General features: G+C 31.3%; 1 protein-coding gene across 1 annotated transcript; it reads right to left on the bottom strand.

Moving 5' to 3' along the window:
• Positions 1-429: 429 nt before the first annotated feature.
• Positions 430-2,082, bottom strand: LOC109789929 (acidic endochitinase). Its single transcript, XM_020348986.3, has 2 exons — positions 1,702-2,082; positions 430-1,318 (listed from the first exon to the last, which is right to left on the bottom strand). The coding sequence occupies exons 1-2, from the start codon at positions 1,984-1,986 to the stop codon at positions 611-613; spliced, it is 993 nt and encodes a 330-aa protein (XP_020204575.2). The 5' UTR covers positions 1,987-2,082; the 3' UTR covers positions 430-610.
• Between the last annotated feature and the right edge of the window lie 8,899 nt (positions 2,083-10,981).

Here is a 10,981-nt window from a genome sequence, read left to right as displayed (position 1 = left end):
TCTAAAACATTCAATCCAATTGCTTAAGTGAGTTGGCACAAAAAATACCCATTTAAAATATTATAAAATTAAAGTTTAAGAGAATAGACAAATAATTTCTTTTTCAATGTTACTCATAAAGATTAGAGAAAGTGTAAGTGATATTCTTGAAATCACAAATCCTTCAATGTTTTTTATTTGTACTTGTGATTGAATTCCTTAGTCATGAATGATTAAGTTCTCGATTGTTAGAGGTTGATGTAGTTGCTCACTCCATGTAATCTATTTTGTTCTTCTCCGGTAAATGTATTCAGTCATTTGTTTTTACTCTTCTCTTAATATTTGCTATAGTCTAGTCATCCATTGCAAGATTTCATAATTTTATCTGAGGTTGAGAAACCTTTTTAAGAACATGATCTGAATAAAAAAAAACTTTAAAAAGACATAAGATCACTCGAAAACAAAAGAGGCTTTATTCAAGCAAGATCCATGACATGGGATGAAAGAAGCACACACGTGCACACAACATAAGAGAAACCATAGCTGACAAGTGACTTATTGATTACATACATTGCCAAGAGTGCTACTTAGGAACCCAACACCACTTGTGAACCCATGGCTCCAATCCCATCTAGCTACCAACATAGGGTAACGCACCATGCAACGCCTTGGAGACACACTCGTAGATCGCATCCGTAACGGATGTCACAGATAGTAACGGCGATTTCAGCACATGGGACAGCACGTTCCCACTGTAATCGCTTTGACGATCACTTTGTCTGTCCCACAACGCCACCCCTTCGTAGTTTGATGCTTTCTTCGCATGCGGAAGCACGTGACTGTTCAGCACGTGCGGCGGAATGTAGCCGCTTCCGGCACGCGCGGGGAGGCCCAGGAAGAGCGAGTTGTTGGGGAGGACCGAGTCCACCCACTTGTCCCACGTGTCCAACACTGGCTTCACGTCGCCATTGGAATAGGTGCAAAGAGGGTTGTTGCGGAACTGGACGAAGATGTATTCGAAGAGATTCGTTGCAATGGCTTTACCGAGAAAGGGGGTGGGGATTTGGCACTGGGGGGTTGCGGATAGGAAAAAGTAATGGCCTTTTGTGCGACGAAGAGTGTCGAGTTCCTTGGCAAGGTTGTCCCAGTGTTCCTCTGATTTTTCGATGTCGAAGCTGATGCCGTTTAAGGTGACGCGACCCAGAGGACCGTACTGGGCGCTGAGGAAGTTGGTGTGGAGGTAGTTGGCGACATTTTTTGCGTCTTCAGCAGAGGTGAGAGAGTAGTCTGAATTGTCGCTGGGTCCTCCTATGGAAAGAAGCACTCTGATGCCTTTGGCCTAAAAACAATTAACATGCAACAAAATTGGATGGGAATGGGATAAAACTCTCACTAGCTTTTATGCTAAATGTACCTAAAATCTCATCATCAAGCAGAAAAAAGTTGAAGATCTCATCCAAAGAAAGTTGACATCTAAATGATGAGAACACTAAAATCTTAATAATAATAATAATAATAATAAATATAAAATAAAATAATAATAATAATACTTTTATTTATTAATTTTTATACTAAATAATCTCTTAAAAATCTTTTTTAACTAATACCCTTATTTTGTCTTCATTTCTTATTTACTTGAATTACAAATTTATAAATTTAATTAATTAAAAAGAAAGGAGTAGGAAGAGTTAGCTGTTAGCTTCGTGTTGGGTCCGGATCTACCTGACAGTGTTTTATTTCAGATTCTAGTTCAGTGCACCTTCTGGAGACACCATTGTCACAGTGGCCAGCGAGGTTCAAAGTTGGGGTTCTGCCTGCACCGAAGTTGTGGAGGAAAGAGAGGACAACAACCGCGTACTTTCCAGTGTCGCATGTTGTTGTCAAATCTCCTTCGCCACTATCTTGGCCCCAGTACACGGCGATTCCACCGTTGTCGGGGTGTGCGGAGGAGAATGTGAAAAGGGATAGTAACAAAAATATTATCAAAGCTTGCCTTCTGTATGGCATGGTTGTGTTTTAGGTTTATGAATGCAAGAGAATGAGAAGCAACGTATTATAGGTAGATGTAGATCAGGAATGCATCAATATTCTATTCGACAATAACTGAGCTACATTTCTTTAGGTCTAATTTATATAGTTCTCCAATCAAAATTAATTGTATCTAAATTTTGTTTTATTTGATTTTTTTTGAAAAATTAGGAAAATTTGAAGAAAATTGTGCATTTCAAGTTCTCTCTTTTTTTTTTTCTTTTTTTTTATAGACAAAAAAAAATTATTGAATATGAAAAATGTAAGTTAAATTATTCTTTTTGATTTTTTTTTATTTAGTTGGTTTAATTTAGTATTTTTATTATTATGAAAATGGCCGGTAGTGAATACAACCGTAAATATTTTAGGTAAATATGGATTTAATGTTTCTTTTCTTCATATTATATATCACATTTTTAATTATTTTAAAGTACTTCTCACTTTTAAAATGAAAAGGCGTATCTCACCTAAATATTCGATTGCATTTACAATTATTATTTAATTCTTTTAATAAAGGTGTTTTTCTAATCAGATTTTTAAAATATTGATAACACGTTGTAAGATATGAAAATTTTAAAATGTTTTTGTATTCACAGTAGTTTTATGGCGGGACTATGTTAATTTTGAATTCAGTGTTTCAAATAAAAGAAAATCGACTAGAATCAATATTGTTTTTTCTTTAATATGTAAAAGTCTTATCTAGAATTTGAGTATTCCTCCCCTAATTATAAATGATTTGTATATGTTCGAACAGTTAAGTAGTCTCTGTCCTTTCGAAAATTATTATGAAGTAGTTACGTCCTCTAATTATGAACTCATTCAAAATTATTGATTTTATACAAATTTTTAAATACGTTAAAAATAAGACTACAAAGTTGACATAAATAGTGTTTAAGGAAATGAGTTATTGTTGGAGTTTTATGAGCTAAATTTCTTTCCAAAAAAAAAATAATTTTCATTAAAAGTTTTAATGAGTGAAACAATTTCTTTTTTAGGAATATTCATACACTATCAACAACTACATTAATGGTGTTAATGGTGTGTTTAGATGAGAGAATTTATAAATTCAAGGAATTTTAAATTCTTGGTATTTGAATTACTTTGATTTCAATTTTTATCATTCTTAAAATATTTTGTTTGAATAAGTCAATTCAAATTTCTTAAATTTTAAATTTTTAAGTTGATATAATAATTTAATTCTACCATGGTAAAATTGATTTTAAAAATATATTTATATGTTGAGATTTTTGAATTAAATTTTATAAAAATAAATATTAGCTAATTTTTAAATATTAATAATTTTAAATTTTAATATTAGATAATATTTAATAATTTTAGAAATATTTTTGAATATTCAATAATTAAAAACATGAAGAGATAAGAGATAAGAAAAAATATATAAGTGAAATAAGAAGAAAAAAATATTAAGAATTTCAAATTCTTACTTTTTTGAGATAATTTGAAATTTTACTATTCTAAGGAATTTCACAAATGCTTGAATTTCAAATTCTTTATAAATTCTCCATCTAAACAAAGCATTTCATCTCAAGGAATTTGAAAATTTTCAAATAAATGAATTATCCTATATAAATTCCCCGTCTAAACACACCATAAGGGTTTAAGATTTTACCTTTAAAGCATCCTTTAAGATTTCCATTGAATAATCTTTTGTAACATGACAATCTATCTTTGATCACCAAGCACCAAAAGTACAATATTTCTACTGAATCCACATAAGTAACACTAGAATTGTAAGGAACAACTGATTGAAGAATAAGTATCATGAGACGATCAGAAAACCATGTGACCTTTTTTGTCTCAAGGTTTCCAGAAGCATATAGAGAGGTGGATCTGTGGAAAATATTCCAGAAGTGGGGAAAAGTTAGAGAAGTATTCCTCGCGAAGAAAAGAAACAAATGGGGTCAGGTGTTTGGATTTGTAAGGTTTGCGGATGTGCAAGACGTTAAGGGCTTAGAATATCAGCTAGACAAGATCTGCATTGGCAACACTAAGCTGAATGTCAACATCCCAAAGTACCCGAGAGGATCGTGGAGAAAAGAGGTGAAGCAAGGAACTCAAAGCGTGCCTACGCATGATGACGGACAACAACGGAAAGTGCAGGTTCACATACATAGTAAGAGAACTACGAAAACCTACGCAGAAGTGCTAAAACAACAAGGTGGAAACGCTGTCTGGAGAAAGAAAAATGGAATGAACCAGAATACCAGTCAAGAAAAATGGAACGGCATAAATATTCAAGTGAGGGAGGCTCATACAGAATGGTTAGAAAAAAGTTGGGTAGGAAGACTGATTGATCAATCTATGTTCGATAAGTTACAAGAGGCTTGGATACCATATGAATCGTAGGAAATTAAGGTAAGGTATATGGGGGATGACCTTGTGCTTATAACAGGTATGAATGAAGAAATGATAAAAGAGAAGACACAGGATGACGATAGCTTCTTATCCCTACTGCACCCAATCTAGAGGTGGAGTCCGAAGATTAATGCTGGTAATAGGCTGGTATGGGTGCGTTGTTATGGTGTTCCGATTCAAACCTGGGGTCATGAGGCGTTTTCCAAGGTTGTCAACATGTGTGGTACGCTAATAAAATTAGATGATGATACGACCACTCTCCAAAAGTTGGACTATGCACGCCTGCTTCTCCATACCTCTGACCCCCAAATAATCTACTTCAATAACCTGGTTAAAATCAATGGTTTATTACGATGGGTGAGAATCATAGAGGAGAAACCATTGAATAAACCTTCATGCAATTGTTGGAAGTGGAATGACTCAAACTGTAGTTCCTCGATGGAGAGTGTGTTCGGAAGGGAGGGAAGATGTACATCCTCGGAAGATTCAGGGGAAATGTATAAGAATTTGGAAGAGGCATCAATCGAGGTTGTGCAACCGGCGATGGTGCAACGGGAGAATACGACGGACAATGGTTCGAAAAAGGACACATCAGATAACTCGGAAACACAACAGTCATTGACCAAATTTGAATTTGAACCCCCAAATGGGATAAATGAAAGCCAAAATTGGGACTGTAATGGAATGACAAACGATATTAGGGCTGAGCTAGGAACAACGATTATGGAAACAAATCACAAATGTATGGGAGCTATGCCTAACACAGCAAGGTACGTAAATGTTGATACGTCCAATGCAACAAAGTCAATGGAAAGGGATTTGGAAGACCACGAACTAGCGGAAAATGATGCAATGAATATTGGGCTAATTGGTAGAAGGGCCCAAGTGAGCAAATAAGAGAGCAAATGGCATGTGGGCCTTAATCCTTTGTTGGCCCAAACACACAATGAAGTGACAAATGGCCTAGGAAATAATATATCTAGCCCCCAATCTGAACCAGATTTGGGCGTTAGGTTGTCTACAGCCCAATTGTGCACCAATCTCGGTGAGGAGGTGGTAGATGCAGGTGCAAAACATGAACAAGCTGATAATGGGAATCCCCATCCCCAAAAGTCAGATGCCAGCCCTAATATGACAAGACCAAAAAGCTTAGAGGTTCATTCTCAAGCCGGAGGGGCATCAATACAGCCAGCATCGAGTTGCGATCGAAGTGAAGGATTACAACTACAGGGAGATATTCAAGCAGCGAAAGGTGGGGATACAAAACTTGAGTCAAAAACCAATTTTGGTGCTAGGTTCGCGGCTACATCGAAGAGGAAACAAGTAAGAAAAAAGGTAGAGCCATTATTTCAATCTCTTAGCAACTCTCTATCTGATTCAAATATCTTTAATTGTAATCGCGTATTCTGGCTAAAAAAAGATGCGACAGAAGCGCATAAACTATGGAAATTAGGGAAAGCTCTTGGGGTCTCATATACGGGGGATGAATTACATATGACAGAGAGAATACAAAGGTTGGAGGAAAGAGATCAGGCAGAAAAAATCAAACAAAAAGAGAGAAACAAGGAGGGGGCGTCAGAGTTACATAAATGATAATCTTATCTTACAATGTCAGAGGTTTGGGAGGGAAAACTAAGTGGAGGTTTATTAGGAATTTGGTGAATAAAGAAAAGGTTCAATTTTTGTGCATACAAGAAACAAAGTTGCCAGAGAAAGGTCATAAGCTATGTCAGACTTTATGGGGGGATCAAAATGTGGAATCAACAGCTTCACCAGCAATAAACTCATCTGGTGGGTTGTTGTGTCTATGGAGTAAAGAGACAAATCAATAATATTCTTATTCCGACTCTTAGAAACAAAAGTAGAATTACAAACAAAATTGGAATGAGATATACAAGGATTATGCATCAAATAAAGGTGTTGGTTAGCTTTAGCAAGCCCAATCATCCTCTAGGTAGTTGGGTCCTGAATGACATAGAAATCCTTGTCAAAAATTAGCTAGCAATCTAAAACTTTAGTGGTCTTTTGAGCAAAAATGATGTTATATTTGAAATCTGGTATATAAAGGAAATTATCAAGAGAAAAAATGTTAGGAAAAGTGACAGTCCCATAAATTTGAGCAACAAAAAAGTTCCCATTTGGTAGTTTAATTTGAATAGGATTTATAAAATAATATTTACTAAAAATAACTCAGAGAGCTACACACATTTTTAGTAGCCCTAGTGTCCAAAATCCAAACACTAGGTAGGAGAAGATTACCTGTATTGTGTTACTGTTAGTGAGTAAACTGAAGAACTGTTTCATCATTATCCTTACGAGTCAATTGGTTAATAATAGGCCCTTGAGGTTGCATATTGACTCTCTTGATCATATCAAGAAGTACATTGAACTACTCTTGGCTCATACTATCAGTTAGATCTTTGTAATCACTATTAGAACTCATATTTTCTTGCATTTCAAATGTCTTACTTGTGCCAAAATTATTGACATGTTTTTATTTTTGAACATAAAATTTGGTGGAAAACCATGATTAAAATAGAAAGTATCTATAGTGTGATTTTCTTTACCACAAAAGGTGCAAACCTTATTGAAATTGGATGTGTTGGCTCGATCAAAGGATCTACCTCTACCTCTGCTAGCAAATCCTCCACCTCTTCCAACAAAATTTCTTTTCCAATTGTTAGCAATATTAGTGGTGGCCACAAGAACTCTTGATTCTTGGATGATTAGATTGCTCAATTGCCTTTCTTGTTGAAGAGCATGAGAAAAGACCTTGCTTTTGGAAGGAAGGGGCTCCATCATTAAAATCTGACTCCTCATTGTGTTGTACTGGTCAATAAGACCAATGTTTTAAAAATTGGATCGAACCGGCCGGTCGGACTGGGAACTGGTGGTCTAGCCAGTCCGAATCTTAAGTTGGATCGGTTATGCAATCGACCTGTTTCAAATCGGATTGAACCGGTCAATTTTCGGTTCAACCGGTGAACCGGTGGGTCAAACCGGTTCAACCACACTTTATTTATTTATTTATTTATTTTTTTGAGGGACCATAAATCACAAAAATAATAATGAAAATTGAATCTCTTAATGAAAGAGCAAAGATTCTTATTAAATATAACAATGACTACTTTTTCTAATGCATTTGTTTGTAATATATACAACTTAAATAACTTTTATAGTATATTATTAATTTTAAATTATATATTTAATAATATAATATCTATATAGATATTATATATATTATTTTGTGATATCAATTGCAAGCATATTATATATGTACATATTATTTATATTTTTAATTTGTATTAATATACAGTTTAACATGTAATTTTTTTTATGTATTGTTTTACAAAATAAAAATAAAAATAATTTTAAATAAGATAGAAAAATTGAAATTTAAAATAAGATATGAATTTATTAAAATTTATAAGTTTAAAATATATTTAACATGAATATTTTTTTTTTAAAAAATAAAAATCGAGTCATGCGATTCTACTAGTGACCCACCGGTTTAATCTTTGACCCACTGACCCAATACCTTAACCGGTTTGATGACCGGTCTGATTTTTTAAAACTATGATTAAGACCCTTAAGAAAGAAAATGACATGTTCAACTTCTTTATTCCTTTTTACAATATTGGCAAGTTTGTAGCTGCATTTGACATTACATGTGCATGAAGGTGTTTCTTTAAGGGCTTCCAATTCCTCTCATAGATGAGTTTACAAATCTATCACCATGCTTAATGGAATGGATTTCTTAAAGAAGGTCAAAGATTCTAAAGTACTCACCCTTGGAGAATCTGTCCTTGGGATCACTACTAGAAAAATTCATATTTGTGACGAATTTTGTGACGGAAAAAATAGCATCGCTAATAGTGACGGATTTTGTGAGGGAATTTTAAGTTTTGTGACGGACTAGAATTTATTGACTTTTGTGACGGATTTTGTGACGGAATATATTCCGTCTCTAAAAATCCGTCACAAATTTCGTCACTGAATCAAAAAAAAAAAATTTGTGACGGATTTTGTGACGGAAAAATTTTCGTCTCTAAAAATCCGTCACAAATTTCATCGCTAAATAAAAAAAAATGTTTGTGACGGATTTTGTGACGGAATGAACTTCGTCTCTAAAAAATCCGTCACAAAGTTCGTCACTAAAATGAAAAAATTTAGTGACGGATTTTTCCCTCTCAAAATTCCGTCATAAATAGGTTAAAATATTTTGTGAAAAATTTGTGACAAATTGTTTCCTCTCAAAATATTAAATTTTATTTATGAAACTTTTATATTTAAGAATTATGCATAATTAAAGAAAATATGTTAAATTTTTTTTAAAAAAATAATAAAATTAAAAATATTTTATTTCATTAAAGGACTGAAAAAATTATGAAATTCATTTAATTAAATAAAAAATTGTCAATTTTGAACATAAGAAACTAAGACATTCATTAAAAATATTTAAAAAAAAAACTTGTGAAATTAAAAAAAAAAGAATATTAATTTAATTTTGGCTTAATTACATTTTTGACCCCTCAAGTATTGTAATTGTGCAATTTTGATCCCTAAGATTTTAATTGGATAATTTTAGTCCCTAAAGGATTGTAATTGTGCAATTTTAGTCGTTTAATTTTTAATTGAACAATTATAGTCCCTCAAAAATCATAATTGTGCAATTTGAATCTCTCCCATTAAAAATTTAATAATTTTAAAATTTTAATATATATATATAATAATAATAATAATAATTTAAAATTATACAATTATTTGCTTATTTAAGTTAACATATACTATAATTTTTATTAATGTAACAAATGATATATATTTATTATTACTAAATAAATAAAATTTATATATTATTAATAATTTAATATTGCTAATAAATTAATATCAATAATATTTTTAGTATATTTATAGATAAATTGATAATTTGATAAATATAAGTTAGTATATATTAATATACTTTTACAAAAATATAAATATAGTAGATATATAAGATATGTATATTTATATTTTTGTAAAAGTATATTAATATATAATAAGTTATATTTATCAAATTATTAGTTTATGTATAAATATACAACAGAACAATCAAAAAGCAAAATATAAACTTACATAGTTTATTTGTTTCTCTCAGGTTCTCTTAAGAACCCACAGAGTACTCTAATCCATACAATAAACATCTTACTCATATAATTGTCTCTTACAATTGCATTCCTTTATGGTGTGTTTGGATGAGTAATTTTACAAATTCAAGGAATTTGAAATTCTTGATATTTGAATTACTTTGATTTCAATTTCTATCATTGTTAAAATATTTTGTTTGGATAAGTCAATTCAATTTTTTTTAAATTTTAAATTGTTAATTTGGATATGATAATATGATTCTATCATGATAAAATTGCTTTTAAAAGGATATTTATATGTTGAGATTTTTAAATAAAATTTTATAAAAAAAATGTTAACCAATTTTTAAATATTTAATAATTTTAAAAATTAATTTAGTTAATATTTAATAATTTTTAAAGTATTTTTGAATATTCAATAATTAAAAATATGAAGATATAAGATAAAATATATAAGTGAAATAAGGGAAAAAATATGAGGAATTTCAAATTCATACATTTTTGGGAGAATTTGAAATTCTACTATTTCAAAGAATTTCACAAATGCTTGGAATTCAAATCAAAAGATTAAATTTTTATTTGGGTTTTCTTTCATGAGGAAGAAGACGAACTGCACGAATATAAGTGCAGATGCGCCGAGTAATCGATTACATTAATATGGTAATCGATTACCCCTTTTCAGATTCTGTGCATTTTGCCCCTGGTAATCGATTACACTACTCTGTAATCGATTACATATATCAGAACAAGCAAACACGCACTGGTAATCGATTACATGACCATGGTAGGCCACTAAACCAAAAGCAGCTGATAGTCAGGGCGCAACTGTTTTTACTTAAGAGCGTAGAAGCCCAAGTTTGAGAACGGCCCGTTTTGGGCTACTTAAAAATCAAAATATTACAAAAATTAATTTTCATAAATATTCATTATTAAAATACTAATAATTATTAAAAACCTTTAAAACATTCTATAAAAGTCATTAAAATAACTATAAGAAGATAATGTCCACAAATATAAAATAAATAATAATTAACTAATTTATTTATTTATTAAAAAATATCTTTCTAATTTCATAATTTTTAATTTTATATATTTTAAAAGTATTAATTTAGTTATTTATTGAAAAATATAAAATAAATAATATATATATATATATATATTTCAAAAGTTGAAATGAAATAAGAGATCAAACATGTTTAATTCAAATCAAAACTCATCTATTTGTGAAATTAAATAGATATTCATACATCTCATGCAACAAGGAATACAACAGAACAATCAAAAAGCAAAATATAAACTTGTATAGTTTGTTTGTTTCTCTCATGGTTCTCTTAAGAACCCACAGAGCACTTTAATCCATACAATAAACATCTGACTCATATAATTGTCTCTTACAATTACAAATGCATTCCCTTAGGTTTCTCATAGGAACCATAGAGATATTAAAATTATACATTTATATTTAAATATAAGAA

Source organism: Cajanus cajan, chromosome 8, assembly GCF_000230855.2.
Source record: "Cajanus cajan strain Asha chromosome 8, NIPB_CcT2T_4, whole genome shotgun sequence".
Lineage (NCBI taxonomy): Eukaryota > Viridiplantae > Streptophyta > Magnoliopsida > Fabales > Fabaceae > Cajanus > Cajanus cajan.
Note: the sequence above shows the minus strand (reverse complement) of the source record. Positions and strands in the feature narration are given on the sequence as shown.